This window comes from Equus asinus, chromosome 20, assembly GCF_041296235.1.
Source record: "Equus asinus isolate D_3611 breed Donkey chromosome 20, EquAss-T2T_v2, whole genome shotgun sequence".
Classification (NCBI taxonomy): Eukaryota; Metazoa; Chordata; class Mammalia; order Perissodactyla; family Equidae; genus Equus; species Equus asinus.
Window position 1 is genome coordinate 88,305,659 of NC_091809.1, and position 26,694 is coordinate 88,332,352.

The window sequence follows — 26,694 nt, forward strand, 5'->3', positions numbered from 1 at the left end:
CTGTTATCAAAGTTATAAACCTTTCAGTATATTTTATGAATCTTCACAACCCTGTAAGGTAGGTTGTTCACATTATACAAGGGACGGTAGATCATGAAAATAAATTTGAATTCACTTATATCTATCTATGATTTAAAATTCCTCCTCCTTAGATGCTTTGGTAATTGGCCTCAAAATGCAGTGAAGACTAATACGTACTGTTGATTTGAATATAGATTCCCTTTCTCTTATTTTTTTAATTATTATTTTACAAGTTTTCATACACGTAGTTTCTTTCTTTTTCTCATGGGAATATCTCCATATTATTCATAATTCTACTTTTTTCCTTCATAAATATATCAATTCTGCCAAGTCATCATTCTCCCTTTCATCTCTGCCCCACCCAATAGTATCTCTCCTTGTGGGAGGGAATCTGATGACTGCTAACACTGCGGCTCTTTTCTCTCTTTCTCAGGCATAGTGCAACTCAGTTTAGCATTTTGTAGTGTATACATGTTCCTCCTTGAACAGAACAGGAAGCTTCAGAGAGAGCAGTAGGAATAAAAACTATGTCTCTCCCTTCTACAACTTACAACCTTCCTGTGCCACCCTCTTCACTGAAGATGTAATTTTGATTAGTGGCTCATAACAATGATAATTATATACCTCTAATTTGTCTCAAGTATTCATTCATACACCTGTCTTGCAAAATGGTCTTACTCCAATAAATTTGTGGAGATCTCAACTGAACCATTCGTCTAGGGATTGGACTCATCTTTATGGAAGGTATCCATGTGTACTTCTCCATTGGCATCTGTTATCTACTGTTTGTTATCACCTCTACCTACAGGCTGGACTCATTGCTCATGATGATTCCTACATACTGATTTTTTTGCACAATACTAGACACAATATTTAACATTGTGGTGATAGGGCAGAAGGCCCTCTTCATGTCTGTGTGCTCTTGTACTTAGTGCCAATGATTATTTTCTTCCAGTTGCACTACTTTGGACAGCCAGTCCAATGTTTCTACTCCTATAGGCTGCCATTGTCTATGCCTTTTTTTCTTTCTCCATCTGCAATCCATCCCAGTACCTAAAGCATCAAAATTCAAGAGAGATGCAATAGTGTTTTGCTTGGTGGCAGTAAAAAAGAGTTAGGAGATATCAAAGTAGAGAGGATGTTGGGTTCTGGCATCCTGGATCATTCTGGACTGTAGTGATTCCAGTTTGGTATTTATACTAGAGCATGGCTTTGTGTCATCATTGCTTATTTATAAGCTATCATAGATGGAGGAGAAGTAAGAGTAAAAGGTCCTCCTTCACATGAAAGATTGAAGGCACTAGAGCAAAAGAGAAAGTGGAATGGAATAGAAATCTGAGCTGAGTTTTTCCTGAATGGAGAGAGTAACAGCATCATTAACATTAAACACCTCAAAAACAAATCAAGTATCACTGGAGAAGGGATGACATGGTCCCATGAGGTTTTAGGATACATAGATTTATTTAACGGGATTTGCTGGGTCAATGTATGTGCATAGCTAATACCCTGAGGCCAATCCCTTTCTCCTTTAAATAGCCTACCCTTCTGCACAAACTAGGTGAATCCAAAATGCTAGTGTAGATTAATGGTCAACAAAAAGAGATATGGATTATTTTTTACTACATCAAGCTGTACTTAGATTTTGTTTCTAATCAAAGTGATTTTTCTTTCAATACAATTCATCTATTGATTAGATAAAGAACTAGGTCACTTCATGATTCTAATCTGAATCTGATACATATATTATTATATACTTTAAGCTTTCTATATTCTTGGAATTGCTCAGACACATTACATACCTGTATTCAACATTTATTAAAATGTTTTTATTACTCACCTTGAAGATTGAGAATTAGGTAAAATTAGTTTCTAACTATGAAAGAAAATTTTTCTATATGACATCAAAATTTTCTTTTCTTGGAAAATGAAAGATAAGAAAACTGTCATACTAAGAATATTTGGGTTAGATGTAGAAAACCTTTTTATTGTAATGGTATGCAAAACAAGGGAAATGTCTTCTAACATTATCAAACTCATTATTAAAATTGGTTTTGATTTAGACACTAGAAGAGTCTAGCATTACTTTTTGTCTTTGATTCGTGGTTGCTTTCAGAAGTGGTCATGAGTGAGATTATGGAATTGAGCCTCTTTATTCATCTTCCAACCAGCCAATGGCTTTAAACAAGCTCTGTATCCTTTTTTTTCTTTGTTTCCGAGGAAGATTAGCCCTGAGCTAACTACTGCCAGTCCTCCTCTTTTTGCTGAGGAAGCCTGGCCCTGATCTAACATCCGTGCCCATCTTCCTCTACTTTATACGTGGCATGCCAAGCGGTGCCCTGTCCACACCCGGGTTCCGAACCGGTGAACCCAAGGCCGCAGAGAAGCAGAAAGTGCGAACTTAACCACTGCGCAACCGGGCCAGCCCCCACAGGCTTTGTATCCTTGATCTTTTTCTCATTCCAAGACATATCTATAATACCAGTTAGAATGAAAACCAAAGGCATTTTCTCTGTTCCAAAGAAACACTTACTAGGTAATAGTCAGGATTCATTAAATTCTGTGCTTGCCAAGAATCAGGGGTGATTTCCCTCTAAGCTATGCCCAATGTGTAATTTAATTTTTTTATTTAATTTTATTTATTTGTCTATTTTGAGGAAGATTAGCTCTGAGCTAACATCCACTGCCAATGCTACTCTTTTTGCTGAGGAAGATTGACCCTGAGCTGACATCTCTGCCCACATTCCTCTATACATGGGACACCTGCCACAGCATGGTTTGACAAGCTGTATGTAGGTCCATGCAGGCAATCCAAACTGGCAAACCCTGGGCCGCTGAAGCAGAGCACGTGAACTTAGTCACTATGCCACTGGGCTGGCCCTAATATAATTTTTAATAGATAGAAAATTGCGTATATCAGAAGCCCTAAACAACATTTAAATAGGTGTTTTTGTCCTATCTCACAATTCTCTACTTAATATCTAGTAAATAAAATTGCAAAATCACATTATTTCCAGTCCTCTACTTATAAAAGTTCTATATGTTCCACCACATTACATGCTTCAATTTTTAGCAACAAACACAGAGTTTGGCCCACCTCTGAGCATCTGCATTAAAGAGGAGAGTGTCGACGAAAATAATCCATAACCAATCTATAAATGAAATTTGGGTGAGTTTATTCTGAGCTTAAATCTGAGGATTATAACCCGGGAGTGTCTTTCCACAAAGGAACAGAGCACTCCAAAGAAGTGGGAGTATACAGGGTGGTTATATACCCTCAAAGAGTATGTTTCACATATGATTGAAATGTCCCTTTTACAATAGTCACGAGGCTGCTCTGTCAGCACAGTGATTGATGGAAATGGCAGATAGGTCTGCTGTCTCAGTGAATGCTGCGGGGGTGGCCAGATGGTCACAGATGAGTGCTGCAATCGGTTCCCAGCCTAAAGAAAGATGCTTAATCTTTAAGGAGGGGGAGGGAAGTTGTACCTTTACCTCAAGGGCCTTTGCTCTTGCCATAGGGAATAACTAAAGCAGATATACAAGGCATGCTCAATGGCCTCGGTCAGGCTCTTTTGGAAAGACAAGGTCAGGCCGAATTAGGTTTACACAAAATGGCTTCCTCATATACTCCAAAATATCCTATTACTTGCCATTTTTATTTGTCAAGGGAAATGAGCTATTCTAACCTCCTTTAAAATTCAGCTGATGCAGAGGTGATTGGCAGTGGTGATATCCATATGATAACTTTGTTATTTTATTGACCTGGCTTGAAAGGGCAAGTTCCCCTGTCCTCCAAGAACAAACTCCAATTTGTGGGCCTTTCAGAAATATTGTACATTATATGAAACACATATGAAAAATGTTACTGACTTGTCAAGACATGGTTAAAGTGTTTTAAAAAATGAGGGAAATATATACTAACACAAGTTCTAGAATACAATAAGAAATCATAAATTCTTCAGGGGCAGGAATAACCTACTAAATCTAACACAAATATCACTTAGCTAGATGTTAACATTGTGGATTATTTTAAATTGTTTTCTGTTGTTGTTGTTTTAGTTTTAATTTAGTTCAGTTTTGTTTTGATTTGACCTATCACGTGTTAAGCTCAATGTTCCAACTTTACGAAAGAACTGATTTCCCTCTCTAAGACAGATGAGATATCTCACTATAGTCCCACTGCTGGCATTTTCATTGTTGTCAAAAAGTAAACTGAAGGATTTCAAAAACACAAGAAAAATTAAACAGCGTTTTTTCCCTGAAGAAGCTTATATCTTAAAGATAGATAGATAGATAGATAACTTATTTGGGCTAACTAGGAAAGATAATGCATAGCTAAATGATTATCTTCAAATGCATAAAATTTATGTAAAATTAAGTTGTACACACAATGCAAATGCATCTGCGATAAACTAAAATAAGTGTAGTGTGTGTTTCCGTATATGGGATATTGGGATTTTGCTAGCTTCCATTTGTTATGGAAAAACCTCACGTGACGTAGAATTCCAAAAGTATACAATGTTTGCTGTTCCAATATTCCTAGTCTTATTTGAAATACAAATTATAAACTTCCCGATTTTTCAGTAGCAAAAAAGTATATCCTTTGTTTTTTAAAACACGATTCCATCTCAATATCCCCATATAATGTATATTCGCCTCAGCAAGAGCTGCAGAGCTGAAAAAAAGTTTCTGGGCAACTATTTCTCATGGAAAGATTGTAAATATTTACTGTTCCATTAGTTGCAATGTGAACTGCGTCTTTCTGAGAAAGGTGTGAGGTATCCTTGGTTCAACTTACTTGAGAACAATAGATAAGAAACACAAACTCTAATTTTCATATATTTGTTGAAAGAGAGAGAAGATCATTAAATGCATAACGTATGTTAAGGGTATTGAAAATTAACAAAGCAAAGTTTGACCAAAGCTCTCCCAGAATATAATCTCAGTTTATAATGGAAAATGACGATCTCCTTTATTTGCATATTTTTGCTAAATGTTTGAAACTGTCACTGACATCCAGGGAAAAATATACCAACATCCCAAATTCAGCTCAGCGTCCATATGCATCATCCATTCAATGAGCTTACGTCACAGCTTCTGATCTTCAATTCTGGTGAAGTTGTCTTATTCACACTAGATTTATCTGAGTGTATTAAGGCCATGTCTCACTTAATCCCTCCATTCTCTTCAAGTATCTCAGCTCATTGCTGGCTTCACGTATGTCTGGATCCAATCTACCCACATAACCTATCATTTAAAACATCTCCTCACTGATGATGCAAAGCTTTCTTCTTTCTTGTTAAACCAGCAGCACAAAAAGTATATTTCAAAAGAATTTTTAAAAGTCCTATAAGTGGATCATGGTGGATTTTCAAGCCAAATGTGTTCTTTTTCTCTCTCTTTCTCTTTCTTATCGGTCAGAAAATTAGCCAACAACATGGTAACCCACAAATAATCAGAACTGCTTGTTGTAGCAATTTTAATTTCTCTTTAACATTGAGTTCTGGAAATGCTCACTTTTTGCTAGATCTCTCTAGTCACCTTATGCTTCAAAGCCTTACTCATCATACCTTCTGATCAGTCTCCCCCTCCTCTGCTTCCAATTCAATCTTTAAACTTCTCTTACAATAGTTTAACCCCTTGGATTCTGTCATGTCCTGGTATTAAACACTCTTGATGTTCTCTGGATACTAACAATTCTGTGCCCTGCTCACTACTTCTTAAATGCAATTTTATAAAAGTGATAGTTGATGCCCATAGTGGATTAATATATTATTTCTCCAGGAAGCAACTGTCCTATAATAGTTACAGTATTTGCTAACCATTCTAGTGCATTTTTTATGAACCAGACACTTTTCTAAGCAATTCGTATATATCAATTTTTTCATTCTCATAGAAGGTACATACTATTATTGCACTCATTACACAGAGATACTGACCCTATACCCTTGCTTCTTTTCCTTGCAGGTCCCTGGACATTGAGAAGGGGTGATGTAATTACCTGGGTAATTGTTCATCAGAGACTCTCAGTCCCCCTCTATTCCTTCACTTCCTGGAGTTGATCAGGTTACAAAGAGAGAGGCAGCATTCCAGTCCCAGGACCAAGAAGATGTTAATGCCAAGAAGGCAGGGACATGCTGAAGTGAGCTTCCACAGTCTCACTTGATGCTCAGAGGTTAGTTCTGCTTGTGGTGAGTGCTCAAGCCCATGATCTCCCAGCTCTGACTCCTGAAGCAGCTTTCAAAGGAGTCCCAACTCTACCCCACAATTAGCCCTCTAGATTTTTCCCTAGTCAATAGTCACAATCCTAGCTTCCAGAAGCTGTGTGATGGAATGAAAAGAAGATTTTCCTAAACATGATGGCAGGTGAAGAACAAAATGAAAACATCAGCGAATGCCATGGATTCTAGAAATATTTTTGCCATCATAATACCTTGAGTTAGTCACGCAATGCATTTGTGTTGTTTTTATGCTCATCTGTTATGTGGAAAATCCTTGTGTCCTTGTTTCCCTCACAGTTGTGGTCTGAGTATCAGTGAGGCAATGACAAGGAAAGATCATTACTAATACAAATTTGAGGACAATCTGAATTTGAATGATCCCTTCTGAGAATGCCTGAGAGAGGAGACAGAGGGAGTAGGGGGATACTGGTTTTCACTGGTTGCTAAAGGCTCATGTTAAATATTCAGAGTCACTCACTGAGGCAGGTATTAGCATCTCCATCTTTAAAAATAATGAAAGAGAACTTCACAAAGCTCAAGTAGGCACAGTTATACTGCACATAGCATTCGCCTCCAATTCCATCCACTTCCAGAGATATAGTATATACTGTGTCACATTCTCTTCTTTCTACTGATTTTTTGTGTCTTATTACAGTGTGATAGAAACTAAATAGTCCATTTTTTTCCTTTCTCAATGTGAAATGTTTTTGAAATACAAGCCCTAAACTCAGGGGAATGATTGCCGTTTAGATCATTGTGAAGGAGCCCTGAGCCCTGATTGACTGGGGAGACTTTGGAAGTTGAAGATGGGAAGGATGTAAAAAAGCAAAAAAAAAAGAAAAACAGAAAAAAAATCAAAAAACAGAAAAGAGCATGGAGAGGTAGAGAGATTGCTGATAACAGGGAGGGGAGAAGCGAATTTCAAGTATCCCTCAAGATTTGTCCCTTCAGATATTAGGCCATCGGGGGTGGTTTAGGCAAGAACCAGGGTGCAATAAGATCAAGGGTGTGGTGAGGACAAACACAGGAGGAACAGCTGCTCAACCCAAAGGCAAACCAATATTCGGTCCATTTAAAGAGTTAAGAAAGATGTTGGGCTTTGGGAGGTGAGACGAACACATATGTTCCCCATAACAAATGAGGAACAGAAGCGTCCTCCAAGTCCCTCAGCCATGGCAAGTTGTGACGTGTGTGAACGTTTTTTGAGGTCATAATTTGTCCCTGAATTTCTCTACCCTAAATGTTAGCACTGCTTCCAAAACAAGGTTTTTCCTAAGCAAATATTTGCTGAGGTAAACTCCATCAGACTATAATAGGTACACAGGGATGTTTTATTTAGGCAGGCTATAGCCTTTCTCTTTCTCTTTTTTTTTTCAATTTTTCCTATCATGAAAACATGATAGGAAAAATTATGAAAAAATCAATTTTAATATCCATAGACAATTTTTGCTTTCTCCATGTTTTTTTTTAGTTCCTGTCAAAGTGTAATCTTACATACCCATTTCCATGGTAATTGTTTTCTGCATGAGTCTACACCCAACTTCTCAATTTAGCTTGGAAAAATTCTACTAATTCCTCAGGTCTCAGTTGAAATATCACTTTCCAAGGAATGATTTTCCTGATTTTTAGGAATAAATTAAGTTTTTCCATGTAGATTCCTCCTGTTGTATCCTGAACTTTTCTTTTGTAGCATGTAACATAATTGAACCAGATTAGAGAGAGGACTCCAATGCATGTGATGACTGTATTTGAACATTTGTGGGAGAAGATGTGTTCTTTGACCTGTGATTGAAAGTTGCAGAGATTTGTTTGAGTAGGGCCAGGGTCTTGTATGGTGCATGGCATAAAGAAGCGATGATTGGTTACAGATGGGCATCCTCTCTGTAGTTTGCTGAGTAGTGGAGGGAGTAAGCCAAATCGTTTCTGACAATAACTGGGAAGACTTTTTCTTTTTGAGTAACAATGCAATCGGCATAATTGGGAATGAAGATAAAACTTGAAGTAAGATAGAGCAGATGCAGTGTATGTAAAAGGACTGTTAGAAATGTAAAGCCTGGTGGCCTGATTGGTGGAGGCTCAAATTTGTGAAAGTTAAGTGCCATAATTTTCACATTTGTTCGGCTTTTTGATTCTGAAAAGAAAGCTAGTTTTGCCCCTTTCTTATTTAAAAACTTGTTATAAATCCAGTTGTCTAATGGAATCTGTATGAAGTTAGCTCTGTCTGTATGCCCTTCTCTCATAAAATATTATATAACTAGTAGTAGTTGACTCCATCATCATTGTAAGCTAATGAATTGTGATTCACCCATTGATATATTTATTTCTAATCAGGGCAGTTTTTGAATGAGTATCTCCTTAACCTGCAAAGAAGAACTTAATAATAATCAACATGTAATAGCGAATTCCCTGTAAGTTCAGCACTGGCTGAATAGAGAGGTCGCATCACAGAAGATGCTGACGAGACTTCAGCAAGGGTGGAAATATGTGCATGTGCAAGTATATGAGCAGATGTGTGTGTGTGTGTGTGTGTGTGTGTGTGTGTGTGTGTTTGGGTGAATGAGTTTAAAAATACCTGTAGAGATCCTTCCTACCCTGTCAGTCCAGGATTCTATTGTTACTCCTGTGCTGGCCCAGACAGTGCTCAGCTTAAAACACACCCAATTTAGGGAGATGGTTTTCTGCTACCCTCTGTTGCCTTCCTTTCCTGTTCAGGAAAACCTTCCTTAAAAGTTTGTCTATGGTCCCATGTTGTTGCAGTATATTCAGAGGTGTGTCTGAATCAGAAAGAAGTCCCAGTGGATCAGGTAGGTTGTTTTCAGGAACTGAGAGTCAAGAGGTTGTGAATATCATCATGACAGAATATTTTCATGAGCCTTAAAGTCTGCATACAAATCCACCAACCTTGGTTCCTGCCTCATTCTGTCCTTTACACATAATCTTTCCAGTTGCTTCCTAGTCTTTTCAAAGCCCAGAACATCCAAACCCAGTGTGGGTCTAAGCTCCATTCTTTTCTAGTTTAATTTTCCAGTCACTTGCTCTAGGCTCTAGGCTCTAATCACCTCTCAGCCTTGCTTTGGACTTCGATTATTCATATATCTATATTCACTCATCATGTATTTTTAGTTGTTTTTGTATAGTGTACTCTTTGCCTTATATCTATATATTTACCAATATCATCTCTGTTCACCTATTTCTGACATTAGTTCATATCATATGTTGACATTGCGTACACGTGCTTGTCTCCCCAGAGGCTTTCTAGAGTCAGGCATCTCCATACCAAGACAAGGCAGCCATTTTTTTCCTTAGCAGATCCAAGGTGAACTGCAATTTAGAGGGATAATTTTCTATTAGTCTTGAACTTTACTTTGATGGAGACTGTAACCTCCTTAATACTGGGAATTTCCTGATGGTGATCCTTTGTCAATTTTCAGGCAGGAGACCTTTGGCCATCTGAATCTATGAGCTTTGTTTTCTTCTCCCCCTTCCTCAGTGTCCAGGGATCTTTCTCCATTAAAATGACATTAACCTAGTTTGTTTCTAATTTTCAGGGGAGCACTGATTCCGTGGGATGAGGCTTCAACATGAAGCACTCTAATAGCTCTTTGGAATTCTTACCTACAATGTTCATTCTGGTTGGCATCCCAGGCCTGGAGGCAGAGCACATCTGGATATCCATCCCTTTCTGTTTGATGTACATTATCATCTTCCTTGGGAATGGCACCATTCTTCATGTCATCAGAACAGATGCTGCCCTACACCAGCCCATGTACCTCTTTCTTGCCATGTTGGCACTGGCTGAGGTTGGTGTCTCTGCATCCACTCTGCCTACAGTGCTAGGCATCTTTCTTTTTGGCACCAATGAAATTAGTTTTGATGCATGCCTTCTTCAGATGTTCTCTATCCATTCTTTCTCCATTATGGAATCAGCTGTGTTGCTGGCCATGTCTGTGGACCGATTTGTGGCCATCTACAGCCCACTGCGCTATACAGCCATCCTAACCTTGCCCCGTGTCCTTGGCACAGGAGTTATCATTGGATTGAAAAGCATTATGCTCATGGCCCCATTGCCCATGCTCCTAAGGCGCCTGCCCTTCTGTGGCCATAATGCCCTCTCCCATTCTTATTGCCTCCACCCCAACCTTATCCATCTACCTTGTGAGGACATTTCTATCAACAATATCTATGGGCTTTTCATTGTTACCTCCACTTTTGGGCTGGATTCCCTACTCATTGTGATATCCTATGGGTGCATTCTCCACACTGTATTGCATATCGCCACTGGGCAGGGGCGAAAGAAGGCGCTCAACACATGTGGCTCACATATCTGTGCTGTGCTCACTTACTATGTGCCTATGATTGGCTTATCTCTGGTGCACCGCTTTGGACACCATGTGTCCCCTTTGTTGCGTGCTATGATGGCCAGTGCATACCTTTTCTTTTCACCTCTTGTCAACCCTATTGTCTACAGCATTAAGACCAAAGAGATCCGTCATGGCATTGCCCGAATACTGTCAGAGAAAAGAACCAGAGTTTAGACAAAGGACAAAGTAGGAAGGGATATTTTTCTATAATCACAGGTGGTCCTAGCTTGCATGTAATGGAAATGATGTTATCTTAAAATTTGTTATTTAATAGGAAGTTCTCTGTAATTTGGCAGTGAACTGGAGTCGGGGTACAAGTGAGGATGGATTATGCATGACAACACTGTAAAGAATTCAAGTTATTTTAAAACATGTTGTGTGACATGAGGTTTTCCATTACTTTACATAGCTGGAGTCGAAATGCAGGAAGAATTGTTGATGAAAACATAGCACTTTCCATATGGAAAGGTAATCAGGAGTTGACAGGTGTCCTGAGAAATCTATTGAGCCTCCATTCTAGGGGAAGTGGAAGTAAAATGAATTACCTTCTCCTGAGTTGTTGGTACCTCAATAGCAGGAGGACACACTAGCTAACTCAAAGGAGGCTTCCAGTACCAGCTCTGATGTGGTATTCACTCAGCCTCCTCGAGGGCCCATGTTGGGAGTCCCAAAGATTACAAATATTGTTCATTTTGCAAAATTCTAAAGATCTCCCACCCAACATGCAGAAATTTTCAAAACAGCAAGCATTTCCTTTGTGGACATTAATATTTTCTGTGTGATAGATATTCCTTTTCAGACATTTAAAATAACGTAAAAATTTTACATTTATAATTCCAAGGAAAGGAACCAAGACTTTCAAAAAGCAAATGTATACTAAGTACTTTATATTTATTATTTCAATCACTTCCCACAACAGCTCTATGAGGTAGGATTAATGCAATCCTTATTATTTTTCAGATAAAAAAACTGGTGCTCAGATATAGTAAGCATCTTGCTCAAAACTATACATCCAAGAGCTAGCATTGGAATCCAATTGGGTCAAACTGCAGAGTCTAAGCTGTTAACTCCTAAACTATACTGTCAAGTAGGCAAGAACTGCAGCTCCTTGTATTCTCTTAGTGGTCAATCAAGTAGCATTAACTGGGTACAATCAATGGGTCAAGCACAAATCTAGGCCCTGGAGATAAAGTGGTGACAAAAGAGACAAGGTCTCTTCTTTCAAGGAGCTTAAAAATAGTTTTTGTTCTATCTTTGTCTCTGCTTTACATTGTACTTCCTGGAGTGATGCTTAGAATCAATTTATTCTTTTTTTTAATAAAGATTGGTACCTGTGCTAACATCTGTTGCCAATCACCTTTTATTTTTCCTTCTTCATCTTCTCCCTAAAGCCCCCCAGTACAAAGTTGTATATTCTACATGTAGGTCCTTCTGGTTGTGTTATGTGGGATGCCACCTCAGCATGGCCTGTTGAGCAGTGCCATGTCCGCGCTCAGGATCCGAACTGGTAAGACCCTGGGACACTGAAGTGGAGCACACGAACTTAGCCACTCAGCCACGGGGCCAGCCCCAGAACCAATTTAAAACAAACCTTATAACACTCTCCTACATAAGTAAAGCTCTTGAATGTGATTTTTAAAAAATTTTAAATTGTTTGCTTGCATTGTGCTTTGTAGAGATGCCAAAGCAGCAAAAGATCTTTTGTAAAAGTTAATTCCATGACTCTACCTCCAGGTTTCCAGGTGCCCTATTAAGAACTAGGGATCTTAAGTTACCTATAAGTATACCCTAGATTTATAGCCCAATGAGAGTTGAAAGAACTTTGCAGAAAACTTAGAAATATCAAGTGAAACCAAGTAGGTAAACCCACAGGAAGGGCCATCCCATAGATGACCAGGGGAATGAGACAGTGGTGATTCCTTGAGAGGAGAGGACAAGAAGGGATATCTTTAGAATGTCTGCAGAAGGACATCCTATAGCTAGATAAGTACAAGAAGAAATGATGGGACCAGGTTGTCAGGTGGCTTGAAATAAAATGAGAATCTTAGGTACCAACTTTCATTTTCTGTCTAAGATTGCATGGTAAATCTTCAGGCTTCCTAAATATGTTTACTCCTATACTTAAGGGCACCAAGACATTGAGATTATAAATGTACTGTTTGTCAGCTCATGGCTAATTTAATGGATACCTTTTAGCTCCATCCTAGAAAGGACTCCATACACGAGCCACCTTCTAGCTTCATTCTTTCCCATCTTTATCACTCTAATTTCATGAAGTCCAATCTCAGAGATAGACCCTAGATCAGACAAAATCCTAGAAAACCACACAGTGAAAAGAAGTCTCTGAGTGTCTATGAAATTGAATAATAAGCGGAATCCAATATGACTCTAAGGAAAACCATCAGGTTTGGCTCTTTTTCTGTCATTATATTTACTATCCTAACTTATAATTTAGACCTTTTGAAGCTACCTTTTTTTTTCTGCTTTATCTCTCCGACCCCCCCCCCCCGATACATTTTTGTATGTGTTAGTTGCAGGTCCTTCTAGTTGTGGCATGTGTGATGCTGCCTTACCATGGCCTGACGAGCGGTGTCATGTCCACGCCCAGAATCCGAACCAACAAAACTCTGGGCTGCTGCAGCAGGGTGCATGAACTTAACCTCTCAGCCACAGGGCCGGACCTACCTTGATCTTTTATATCCTCAAAAGGACAAAATGATACATCATTATATTCAGATTCATCATTATACTAATAAAGTACATTATGATTTAAAACACGAGAAAAATGCATGAAATGTTATAGGCATTTCCATATTAATCAAAGGAATATTATTTTGTTTCAGACCAGTCCTCCTACCAAGAAGAATTAGAAAAGTTAGAGAAATATTTTGTAAATGACTTCAGCGAGCATCCAATGCAATGAGGATGCAAAGGCCAAGACTCCAAAGACAAAGAAAGCATAGAGAAGTGAGCCTGATATTTGGTGCCATTTTTCCCCTTAAGCGATTTGTTACTTCAAAAGAAATAGCTGACAAATTGAGAAGAGCTTATAGCATTCTCAAGGGGCTGGAGTATAGAGGGACAAAAACTGGACCACAGGGATCCCCTTGGATGATGGGGACTGGTAAATACCTAGGCATTTATTTGGATTTCAGAAAACTTACACCTTGGAGTAAGGGAAAATTAGAAATACACTAGCCTAACATAGATTTTTAAAATCAACTCACTACCTAATTTTCCAACTCTGTCTGTAAGAATTAGGGGGATCAACCACCCCAGTTTTTCCAGACTTTCTTAGCTTTATCTCAGAAAATACTACACACTGGGAGACCCCTCAGCCACAAATTAACATGGTTGGTCACTCTAATCAGAAGTAAAATGAAATAATTTCTGCAGGAAAATATTAGCAAGGATCTTGAATCATCCTCATAATTTCTCATGACATTCGTTAAAATCTAACCAGGAATGCAAAATATAAGAATTGAACAAAACTCAAGAAAAAGAGGAAAAAGTATTAGATCCAAAGAAGACAGGGCTATTGGGTTTAGTATACACAGACATTGCAACAATTTAGAGGGCCAGCATGATGGCGCAGTGGTTAAGTTCACACGTTCCGCTTCTCGGTGGTCCGGGGTTTGCTGATTCACATCTTGGGTGCAGACATGGCACAGCTTGGCAAAAGCCATGCTGTGGTAGGCGTCCCACATATAAAGTAGAGGAAGATGGACATGGATGTTAGCTCAGGGCCCGTCTTCCTCAACAAAAAGAGGAGGATTGGCAGTAGTTAGTTCAGAGCTAATCTTCCTCAAAAAAATAAGAATAATAATTTAGAGGGGCCGGTCCCATGGCATAGTGGTTAAGTTCAGTGCATTCTGCTTTGGTGACCCAGGTTAATGGATTCAGACCCTGGGCGTGGACCTACAACACTTGTCAGCCATGGGCTGGCAGCGACCCACATATAAAGTAGAGGAAAATTGCACAGATGTTAGCTCAGGGCTAATCTTCCTCAGCAAAAAATAAATAAATAGTAATAATAATAATTTTAATTAATATAGCCAAAATTTACATCGCAAAGTATAGAATTTAAGCAACAAATCTGAAACTATTAAAAACAAAATGGAGATACTAAAAAATTACTGAAATTAAAGACTAAATGGGTGGGTTTAATCATATTAGGCACAACTGAAGAAAGAATCAAAGTATTTGAAAAATAACTTTGGTTATATCCAGACTATAGATAATTTTGGGTATCTAGAGAGGTGAAAGGATAAAGCATAATAAATAAATAGATAGACAGATGGATAAATAAATAAGTAAATTAAAACATGAATAAAAATCTTAAAGAATACATGACATGAGCTGGAAAGGTCAAATATACATGTATCTGGAGATCCAGAAGGAGAGTGTCCTGGAGCAAAAAGCAATATTTGAATGTAATAACATAAATATTTTCCAAAACTGACATAAAGCGTAAGCCAAATATTCAAGAAACACAATAGACTACAAGGAGGATCAATATAAAACAAAACAAAACAAACTCCTAGGCACTTCAAAGTCATACAGCTGAAAAGGAAAAATTAAACAGAACATGTTAAAATTAGAGGAAAAAGGGTATTACCATCAATCCATTGATTTTTCAATAAAAAGAGTAATAGCTCTTTTTCTGATGTCCTAACAAAAAATAATGGAAAAAAAAAAGACAATGGAGTGATGTCACCAACTTCTGAAAGAAAATAAATGCCAGCAAGTGTTCGATACACAGAAATTATATCATTCAAAAATACAGACAAACAGAGAAAATACATCACTAAAGGTAATTTAAAGGTCATTCATTCAATAGAGTATTGGGCTGCAAGAAGCAATAAAGAACAATACCTGGGCAAATACACATAAAGATCAACAGTATGAAAAAAATACAATGTTTCGTATTCTTAAATTACCTAAAGTAAAATACAGATCACTAAAAGGCTCCCACATAGCCACCTTCTCCCTGCATGCTCACATGGTGGAGAGAGAACTCTCATCTCTACGCCACTTTTCATAAGGACAGTAACCCCATAACAGGGGTCTCACCCTCATGACCTCATCTAAACCTAGTTACCTCCCAAAAGACCCACTTCCCAATACCGTCACATTGGGAGTTAGGGCTTCAACATATGAATTTGGGGGGATTGGAACATAGTAAATCTAAAATAAAGCAAGATATGAGAAAAGAGTATGACACATTTTAAAAAATAGTAAGATGGCAAATTTAAATGCATTCAAATCATTTAATTTATTAAAAATAAATGGATAATACTCAAACTAAATGCCAAATATTGTGGGGCCAACTTGGTGGCATACCGGTTAAGTTTGCATGCTCTGCTTTGGCAGCCCTGGGTTCAAGGGTTTGGATCCAGGCCGTGGACTTACACACTGCTCATCAAGCCATGCTATGGTGGCGTCCCAAATACAAAATAGAGGAAGATTGGCACAGATGTTTAGCTCAGGTCCAATCTTCCTCACCAAAAAAAAAAAAGCGCCAAATATTGACATATAGAATGAAACATATAAGGCATATAAGGGCACAGAAACATTTTAAGTAAAGATGTTTAAACAGATATTCCATGTAGTCACCAACTAAAAGAAACCAGGAATAGCTATGCTAAAATCAGATAAAGTAAGCTTCGAAGCAAAAGCATTACTAGTGACAAAGAGGGACGTTACATAATAAAAATATGCAAGATGGATAAAAAATTTCTAAATTTTAAACACAGAACAAAATATATAGAGTAAAAGTTGTCAGAACCACAAAATAAGTAGATAAATGCATAGTCATAGTAGTAGATTTTATTGTACTTTTCATAGTAACTGACATAATAAGTAAGCCAAAAAACAAAAATAAAACAGATTTAAAAGATTTGAAAAACAGTATTTAAAACTTTGATCTAGTTAACAATTAAAGAAGAAGAAATCAGCAACTACATACTACACATTCTTTTCAAGTGCATGTGGGACTCCTACAAAATTGATCACTGGGGTCTAGTAATGTTTTATTTCTTGATCTGCATTGGGACACAGGATCTATTCATTTTGAGGTAATCATTCAGCTGTACAGTTATAAAGTGGGTATTTTATCTATAAATATTATATCCCAATAAAAATGTATATAAAAATGGAATCTGGCATTTTTAGAGTGTAATAATCATCTGTCTATGTGGGGAGGAGGGGCGAATCTTTGTTTCTAACTTATCCTCACATTGATTTTCACGAAATCTCCAGTTTAGAGTCCTATACATCGGGGCTTCCTGAGTTCCAAATGCCTCAAGTTCATAAAAAGTTCTAAGTTAGTGGAATTGCAGGGCTTCCTGTTCACTGTTGCTCTGCAGTCAATCAGGTTCCATATCTCCTTGCTCTGCAAAATTAGTTACCACTCATCTGTATGCTTTCTTTATTCCATTTTTTAAAACTTTCTCATGTTATTGTTTCTTCACCCATTATATGTCACTATGGGTTTGTACTTGCATTATTGTTAACACCTGAAGTTAATCCACGTGTTTAACTATTTTCTATATTTTGATATACATTCTTTAATTTTCTGTTTTCTAACATTTAAATGTGTTTATTATTTTCCCTATTTCTTTTAGAGTCGCAAACTGTACTTTTATTTTTATGTGTAAAGTTTAAACATGCATAGTTTATAAAGTCGAAAGTTACTCAAAATCTCTTTGATCTCCAAATAAATGAAAAATTGATTATGCTTTAAGTTACCATTTTTCTCCTTCTTTTCCGTTTTTCATATCAATAATGATTAATTTTGTATCCACATTTTAACTTAAGTATTATTGACAATGTTAGGCATACATAGAGTCTAAATTTCATTAAATGTATATATTAGGGCCAGGGTTCTCTGGTTCGGGTCCCAGGTGTGGACATGGCACCGCTTGGCAAGCCATGCTGTGGTAGGCATCCCACATATAAAATGGAGCAAGATGGGCATGGATGTTAGCTCAGGGCCAGTCTTCCTCAGCAAAAAGTGGAGGATTGGCAGCAGATCTTAGCTCAGGGCTAATCTTCCTCAAAAAAAAGAAAACCAGAGGAAATCCCATTTTGACTTTCTGACTTTTGAGTCTATCAAGAGATCTGGGATAACTTCCTCCAAATCTTAAAGCTTTATCAAGTCTGAGTTTGCAACTCTATGTTGCAACTCTGTTCCAACATAATAGTCCCTCTCAAAACCACGTAAGCTACTATAATAAGCAGAAGAGAACTAATGATCACTGAGAAAATGTCTGCCAGAATATGGGCTATGTCTTTTCCACGTCACCTAACAAAATCTGCACATTTCCATGAGTCAGCTAGATCAATTATTGGTAAACGTTTAGCACTCAGTACATGTTAGCTGCTATTATGATTACCATTATTTTTCCTGATTCTGTCCCAGGGGGACTCAGGTCTCAGAACACAATCTTCATATTCCTATAAGACGCTTCTAGAGGTTTCTCCACACACCTCTTGTATTCAACATGGGATCTTCAAGAGCAGATAACCACACTCACCCACAGAGCAGAGAATAGAAGCCACAGAGAGGAGTGAAGGAACAAGAAAGCACAAAGGTGAGGCTGGAATGCTCCGTGGACAAGCAGTAATAAGAGGAGGGGATGTCTGAGGGCTGATAACAGGAGCTACTCCATGGAGACAAGGGCGGCAATGAAGTCAACCCATTTCAGAGACACGTTGACAGGAGACGGGACTGGGATGGAGGGGTGTTTCAGTAGGGAACATGAAATGAAGTAGTTCATTGGGAGAATTATCATTGTCCTCCAACTGAGTTCAAAAAGTAGCCCTGATGGCATTATTCTCTTTTATACCAAACTTGTGGTCATCAAAGTTGAAGAGTTTTCAGTGCATGTTAATAAGTGTTAATGGATCAACAAATCCTGCCCAGAGAATTGGCCTTTTCTGAGTGGTATCTCCTCTGTTCCTATTTTAACTTGCCCTCCTCTCTGCCTTGCAAATGGCTGAGCAAGTATCTTAGAAATAGGTGGGTTCAAGAGAGCATGAAAGCATCTGAATGAGGTACGAGCAGAAGCCAGAATGAACTAGGCAGGTGCTCAGGGATTAAATTGCCCTGAAGTAAGGGTTTGTGAGTTTAGAAGCTAATGTGAAGGTAAAGAAGGTAAAGAAATGTTCTCACTGTTTGCCAGTTACTGAGTCCATATCTTAACGCAAAAGGACAAGTCATAGAAGCAAAGAAGCAGGGCTGGAAGAAATCTAAAGATCTCCGTAAACTACCCCAACACCTAATGCAGGAGTCTTCACCATCAGCACCTGGTAGAGAGTCCCTAGGAATTTTACCTGGAGAGATAGGGTTGCTTGAGAGAATAGAAATACCTGCCTTATAGCAGAGAAAAATGATTATCAAGTTTTTACTGATAATAAGCTTTGACTTTGTTTTTTGTTTGTTTGTTTTTTAACACGTACTCATTTGCTTTAGGTCTGTCCTGGGATCAAAAAGGCCAAGCATAAGCCTTTAAATTCTCTATTCTGTGACACACTTTCGAATGATGCATCCAGCATGTCTTCGTTGTTGTCCACTCCCTCCACCCCACATATGCCCATAAACACTCATACACTCATAGACACACACATTTCTCATATATTTATGATAAATACATATTTATTGTATATTTATCGGTCATATATTTATCACCAGCTTCTCTTCAGCAAAATATGATTTCCCCCTAATTCTATCCTGTTTTGTGTCTTCCTACACACTCTCTCTCAACTAAAAGTGTGATGGTGTCTCTCCATGACTCAAAGTCTTTGATGGCCCTACTATCATCCTCTCAAGCCCTTACTCTGTTCTCACCATCTTTCTGACACAGTTCCCACCACCCCTGCAATGGGGGCCCCACTCAGAGCCTATAGAGGACTAGGGGACATCATTTCCTGCATATGTCAGATACTATCACCATTTGCTTTGTTTGGAATACTCTTATCTCCCATCTTAAAGCCCTCCTCACCCCCTTTCGAGTTTCTACTCTAACTACTAAGCACCTGATAAAACAATTCCTCTGTTAAGACTTCCCTGGCTTTTCAAAAATAAAAAATTGCTCCTTCATCGGTATCACATGTGCCTCATAATTTAAAGTGATAGACATCAAATATTCAATTGTTATGTGAGTTAAAATAAGCAAAGCTCTAAGAAGAGACCTGACACATACTGAGTTCTCTGTGAACACTGCTGCTGCTGTCACTGCTGCTGTCTCCTATGCTCTGCCATTCATAGCAATAATCACAACACATGGATTACCTGTTGTATTCAACCACAGCACTATGAGACATTTGACTTGTAGAGAACATACTGAAGTTTAAAATACTGAAGCTTGAAAGACACTATTTGAAAGTCACACAGAAAGCCTGATGTCTTGGTTCTCAAGAATTTTCTCAGTATGGCATTATTTTACTCTTAGTAAATTTTTCTTTGCGATAATTTTTTTTTTGAGTCTTAGCTTTGTTAGCTCATAACCATGATCCTGTAAAAATCAAATATATCTCCCTGTTAATATTCACATGAACCAAGCTAAAGGAAACTGGGGTAAGGAAGCAAAGAGATGTAAAAATGTGTGCCTAATATCAAAAACAACAAAACAATGATATAGTGAGGCAAATTATGGTCAAGAGTGCTGAGATCAGGGCAAGAATGCAGTCAATGATTAAATATTGAACAGTATGGAGCTAGATGGTGTCATGAGGCCATCACATAGTTACTGTTTCCTGGAAAAGTGAATAGGCCCTGCTACCTACACAGCGATTGGATGAGCACCTTTGTCTCTAGGAGTTTCTATCCTTTATGTTTCTACAAATGATTAGCATCCTCTTTAAAATATTTTAGAAGTTTTTAATACTTCAGACCTGCTAATCAAGTCCATTAGGACTCAGTGTTAGGAAGTTGTAAAAACCTATGCTCAGGCCTCTTTTATTTTGGTTTGTAGTCTAAGTCCCAAAGAAACTTCAAATTTCTATTATTTACTATTGTATTGGTGACCTCTCATTGGTCTCCAGAATTTCTCTACAGTTTTGGCTGTATCATTACATTTCATTTCTACATGTTTGCTTATATTTCTTTTTCTTGATCATATTTGCTAGAGTTTCAAATTACATTGATTCTTTCAAAGAAATAATTTTTAAATGCGGTTTATCTTTTTTTATTTCTTTAATTAAAAAGCTTAGGGCCAGCCGGTGGTGTAGTGGTTAAGGGCACGCTCCACTTCAGCTACCCGGGGTTTGTGGGTTCGGATACTGGGCACGGACATACACACCACTCATCAAGCCATGCTGTGGTGGTGTCCCACGTCCACAATAGAGGAAGACTGGAACAGATGTTAGCTCAGAGACAATCTTCCTCAACAACAACAAAAATTATCTTTAATTCATCTTTTTTTTCCTATTTCCTCTAGTTTTATTTTGTATTATTTTCTAAATTATTGAGTCTAATGATTTTCCAGGAATTCTTAGTTTGGTAACTATGGACGCTTTCGGGGGAATATGGTTAGACAATATGAATTCCAGAAACTCATTAAAAGCTTTGTGTTTTTCCTGACAATAAGGTTCACAGCTTTCATTCTCAGAACACTCCAAAAATTGATAATCATTCATTTCAGTTATACTCCTTGTTTTAAAGAATGAAAGTCTGCATTCACCCATAGAGGGCAGTATAACACCACCTTTAGAATATAAGATCTACAGCCACAGTCTCCATTCCTTGAAACTATTTCACTGCTTAGACCATTTTAATTTGGCTTCTTCTATCATTCTACTGAAATGTCGTTCCAAAAGGTTACTACTAACATTTACATCCCTAAGTTAAATAGATGCATTCCAGTACTCACTTTACTGAGCATCTGAGCAGCCCTACACTGTGGCGACGGCACCTTTTACCTTCCTGGCCTCTGTGACACTCATTTTTCTTATTTTCTACCCACTTCTCTGAGCAATCCACAGTCTTCTCGGCTTTTACTTCCACATCTACCCAGCTGCCAAATTTTAGGTTTTCTTATAGATCTATCCTCAGCCTCCTTCCTTTCTCACCCTAAATTCTCACGTATGTTATCACATCAACTCCAGAGTTCTCAGCTACCATCAATACACCAAAGACTCCCACAACTCCTCACAGGCTTGTTCTCTGTCCTCTTCCGCCTCAGATCCATTTGCTTAGCTGGTGATTTTCCTGGCTGGCTCCTGTGAACATCAAACTCAACATGCACAAACCGAACCTGTGATCTTTCCCCAGAATCTCCTCCTAGTAATGCTCCAGATAAAAGTGGTTGTCACTATAATCCACATAGGTGCTCAAATAAGCCACCTGGGCATCATCACAATGCTTCCTTCTCTCAATAATATTTCCATTCAATTGAATAGAAGCAAGTAGGGAGCAGAATCTTATTTTCCTGTGTGTCAAGTAGAATACGAACTAAAATATATCTCTGGATTTGGTTGTTAGAAAGTTATTTGAAATATTGATGAAAGAAGTTTCAGTTAGTAAATTTATAGGTGCAAGGTATATGTATATGTGTGTGTGTGTATATATATATATACATGCATACACATATATATATATACACATACAAGAACTGGTGGGAAATATATTACAAGGTTTGCAGGAAGCATAAAGTTAAATTTTAGTGTGTAGTAGTGGTCATGAAAGTTAAACTAATATGGTAATTTTAAATAGAAATTTATAGCAGAAGTGTCCAAATTTCTGTTTATTAGTGTTCTGGCTAGTGTATTGCTCAGTGGTGTTTGAAAAACAATCCCAGGCACATATTTGGACCACAGATTGAATAGATAATGACTCTATGGCAGCGGCACACTGATGGAATTCTTACTGTTGAACACGCAGATTCTGGTTTTGCATTCATCAAGCATGTCTGAGGTGACGAACACCACCCAGGACTCTTTCTACTTCATCCTCACAGGCATCCCTGGGTTTGAGGCCTCCCACATCTGGATCTCCATCCCCTTCTGTGGTCTCTACATCATTTCCATCATAGGCAACACCACCATTCTCTCTGCCATCCGCACAGAGCCCTCCCTCCACCAGCCCATGTACCTATTTCTCTCCATGCTGGCCCTGACTGACCTGGGTCTCACCCTCACAACCATGCCCACAGTCATGCAGCTCCTCTGGTTCAGCATTCGGAAGATCAGCTTTGAGGCCTGTTTTGTCCAGTTCTTCTTCCTCCATGGATTCTCCTTCATGGAATCTTCAGTCCTGCTGGCCATGTCCTTTGACCGCTATGTGGCCATTTGCCGCCCCCTTCATTATGCCACTATCCTCACCAATGAAGTCATTGGCAGAATCGCATCAGCCATGATTTGTCGCTGTGTTCTAGCTGTTCTTCCATCCCTTTTCCTACTGAAGCGCCTGCCCTTCTGTGGCTCCCGCCTTCTTTCTCACTCCTACTGCCTCCACCAGGATATGATTCGCCTGGTCTGTGCTGACATCCGGATCAACAGCTGGTATGGATTTGCTCTAGTTTTGCTGATTATTGTGTTGGACCCTCTCCTCATTGTGCTGTCCTACACACTCATTCTGAAAAGTATCCTGAGCACAGCCACCTGGACTGAGCGGCTCCGAGCTCTCAATAACTGTCTGTCCCATGTTCTGGCTGTTCTGGTCCTCTATATTCCCATGGTTGGGGTGTCTATGACTCATCGATTTGCCAAGCATGCTTCTCCACTGGTCCATGTTATCATGGCCAATATCTACCTGTTGGCGCCTCCTGTGATGAACCCTATTATTTACAGTGTAAAGACTAAGCAAATCCGCCATGCAATCTTCCATCTCCTCTTCCTGAGGAAAGTGCACTAACTACTGGGATTTAATTTTACTGTAGTAATTTTATCTAATAACATGGAGTCAGGAGCAGGGACTACAGCCATCAAAACTGTAAGTAACATAGATGGGGGAAGGAACGGGTGTTGTATAAGAAGCTTCCAATGTAAATTTAGAAAAATCATTATTCCTGGACTAGAATCGAAAGACCTAAAGTTCTTAAAACTCTACACTTCACTAGCCATATGACTTTGAGGAAAAGTATTTAAAATATAATTAAAAATATAATCCTTGTTCTGCTTTCTTCACAGTGGTGTTGTTATTAATCATATGGTAAAGTATAAGATTCTGCTTTATAAACTCAAAATGTTCATTATTGGATAAACATATTTATTGAAGCTGTAACATGTTCATGCTCTTACAAATAATTTCTATAGCAAATGTCAACTTTTAATTAAACACAGGGGGCTCATGTAATCTTAATCTGCAGTAACGAAAGAGAACCTTCATAAACTAGGATGTCAAACTGAAGAGAGAAAGACCATTGCTGGTATCCGTGCTACCTGGAAAAGATATGAACGTCAAATGTCAGGAGTCAGAATGGAAGTAGCCTGAGAGTTTGAGAAACTGTTGAACCAATTTTCAATGCAGAGTTCACCTAAACTCAGTGGTGGAAGCAGCATTCAGAGAGATGGAAACTCCTGCCAAAAGAAGATGGCAGACATAGATAGGAGCTACAAGACAGACATCGCCGGAAGATATACGTAAAATGAGCTTGAATGTTAAACTGTGAATATTTAGAAACAACTAAGAATTATTTAAAATTAAACTTGCTTTCTAAACAGGTTCAAACTGTACCCCTATTTTGTTGGGTAACTGATTTTTCATCATGACTTGTTAATAAATGAGCTGAAAAAGTTGCTAAACTTTTTGCAGGCACAGCCTTTTCATTTACTGTGCACAGTAAAATGTGCACAATTATACCTCTGTAGCTGGTTTTAATAAATATTAAATAGAAAACACGTAAACTGCATTAGGGTTTCAGGGACACTTTTGATAAAAGAACATGAAGTTAAGAGGAGGGTGCACTCAATAAAACTGTGAAAAGTATCAATGACCGGCAAAGAATGAGGACTACGTAACTAAAACTATGTAACTAAAGAAACACCACTGTTTAGAGTACAGATTGTTCTTAAATGTTATTTTCTTCCCTTCACTAATGCCATTTCCATGATATTTTTAATTGTTGTTCACATGAGTGTGTATATAAAAGGTCCGGGGGATGCCCACTCACTCACCTGGGAGATCAGCAGTATCTCTTCTGCTACACCTCCCACTTCTCACCTCTCAGACCCTGTAAACAAGATCCTGTACATTGTTCTCAGCAAAAAAAACAATTCAGGAGAAAACGGAAGTCAGTCTCAGAAATGCATATGGGTTAATAATCCTTCTGGGAAAATTTTACTCTTTTAACAGTCCCAACTTCAGCACCATATTCAAGGGGGATGCCAGGACGTTCTATCTGGTCTTAGAGTGCAACTCACTGAGGATGGGCTCCACGTGATTGCCCAAGGTCTGCTGATCCATCTTCTCCCAAGTTGTGAGATCAAAGGCAATAGCTCACCCTTAATTATTTATTTTCAAAAGTAAGTTATTAGCAAATATGTCTTTTCCTTACTACATAATTTAATTTGTGGATCAAAGAACATAAACATACATTACAATAACAAGAATCTGCTGCTGAGTACAATCTGCTGTCATCACCTAAATAAAACCTTCCAAAATATATATAATTCTTACATATTTCTCATGGTTCTGACTTTCCCTTTTTCCAAAAGGATATAATCAGAATAGGCTTGAATAAAACCAACCCTCAAACAACATAGTATCTGTCTTTGCACCTCCTTGTTTTTTAATACTGCTAATACTATTATTATCACTATTATTGTTATTGTTATTATTAATGAGAGAGGAAAGCAACCACTGCTAACTGAGGTGCTCCAAGATACAGAATTAAGTTATGGCAATAGCCCCAGGCAAATGAAATATTATATAAATTGTGAAAATTAGGAGTTTTAGGCTCAGAGAGGAAGTGAACTTCCCATCGTCACACGGCTATCAAGTGGCACAATTTTCAGGAATGTGCCTGGCCCTTTGTCTTCTCCCTCTATCTCCTTTCTCTCTCGGCAGCCTCATTGATTCTCATAGCATCAATACCCTTATGTACATATATAACTCCCAAATCCGTATCCATAGCTTCACATTGTCTCGATCTCTAGAATTATATACCCAATTTTGATATCTGTTAAGATGGCGTACCACCATCTCAAACTCAGTCTGTCTAAAACTATACTAATTACCTACTACCCTCAGTATTAGTCACACCCTCTCACTACCACCCCCCCCAACTCCCCACCACACACAATACACACACTTTCTGGTAGTATTCCATACCTCAGTAAGCGCAACTTCCCACATACCCCAAAATTAGAAACCTGGAAACTTGTCTATCAGTGTATCTGCAGAGACAAGCATAGATCTTAGCTTATACTAAATGTCTGACTAATATGTGCTGCTAAATTAATAAACTCTTTTTTGTTTGAGGAAGATTAGCCCTGAGCTAACATCTGTTGCCAATCCTCCTCTTTTTTTTTTTTTTTTGCTGAGGAAAACTGGTCCTGAGCTAACATCCATGCCCACCTTCCTCTACTTTAAATGTGGGACACCTGCCACAGCGTGGCTTGACAAGCAGTGCTAGGTCCGTACCTGGGAGGCGAACTGGCAAACCTTGGGCCACCGAAGCAGAACATGTGAATTTAACCTCTGTACCACTGTGCCGGCCCCCAAATTAATAAACTATTGACTCTACTTTTCTCAGTCACCACAGTTTCCCATTCAAAGAGTTGACAGGTCTTGTTTATTCTGTCTCCTTAATCATTTTCAATATCTTTTATTTTTCTCCATTTTTATTACTTCTAATCTTATCCAAATGACCATCATCTGTGGCCTGAAATATTTCAGTGTCTTAACCAGTAGTCCTGCATTCAGTCTTGTCACGTCTCCAGTATACTCTTCAAGCCGCAGCAATCTTAAAAGTAAAACTACAAAGGGGAGGTATGACTAGGCAGAGCAGAGGAGATTTTTAGGTCAGTGAAAATTCTGTATGAAATTATAACGATGGACATATGTCATTACACATTTGTCCAAACCCATAGAATGTTCAACATCAAGAGTGAAAGCTAATGTGAACTATGGGCTCTGGGTGATTGTG

The 26,694-nt window shown here is 38.4% G+C and overlaps 2 protein-coding genes across 2 annotated transcripts; both read left to right on the forward strand.

Moving 5' to 3' along the window:
* Window positions 1-9,823: 9,823 nt before the first annotated feature.
* Window positions 9,824-10,777, forward strand: LOC106830168 (olfactory receptor 51J1). Its single transcript, XM_014839589.3, has one exon. It carries the CDS (start codon window positions 9,824-9,826, stop codon window positions 10,775-10,777), a length of 954 nt encoding a protein of 317 aa, XP_014695075.3.
* Window positions 10,778-22,511: 11,734 nt separating this feature from the next.
* LOC106830170 (olfactory receptor 51Q1-like) lies at window positions 22,512-23,459 on the forward strand. Its single transcript, XM_014839590.2, has one exon. It carries the CDS (start codon window positions 22,512-22,514, stop codon window positions 23,457-23,459), a length of 948 nt encoding a protein of 315 aa, XP_014695076.1.
* The last annotated feature ends 3,235 nt before the right edge of the window (window positions 23,460-26,694 follow it).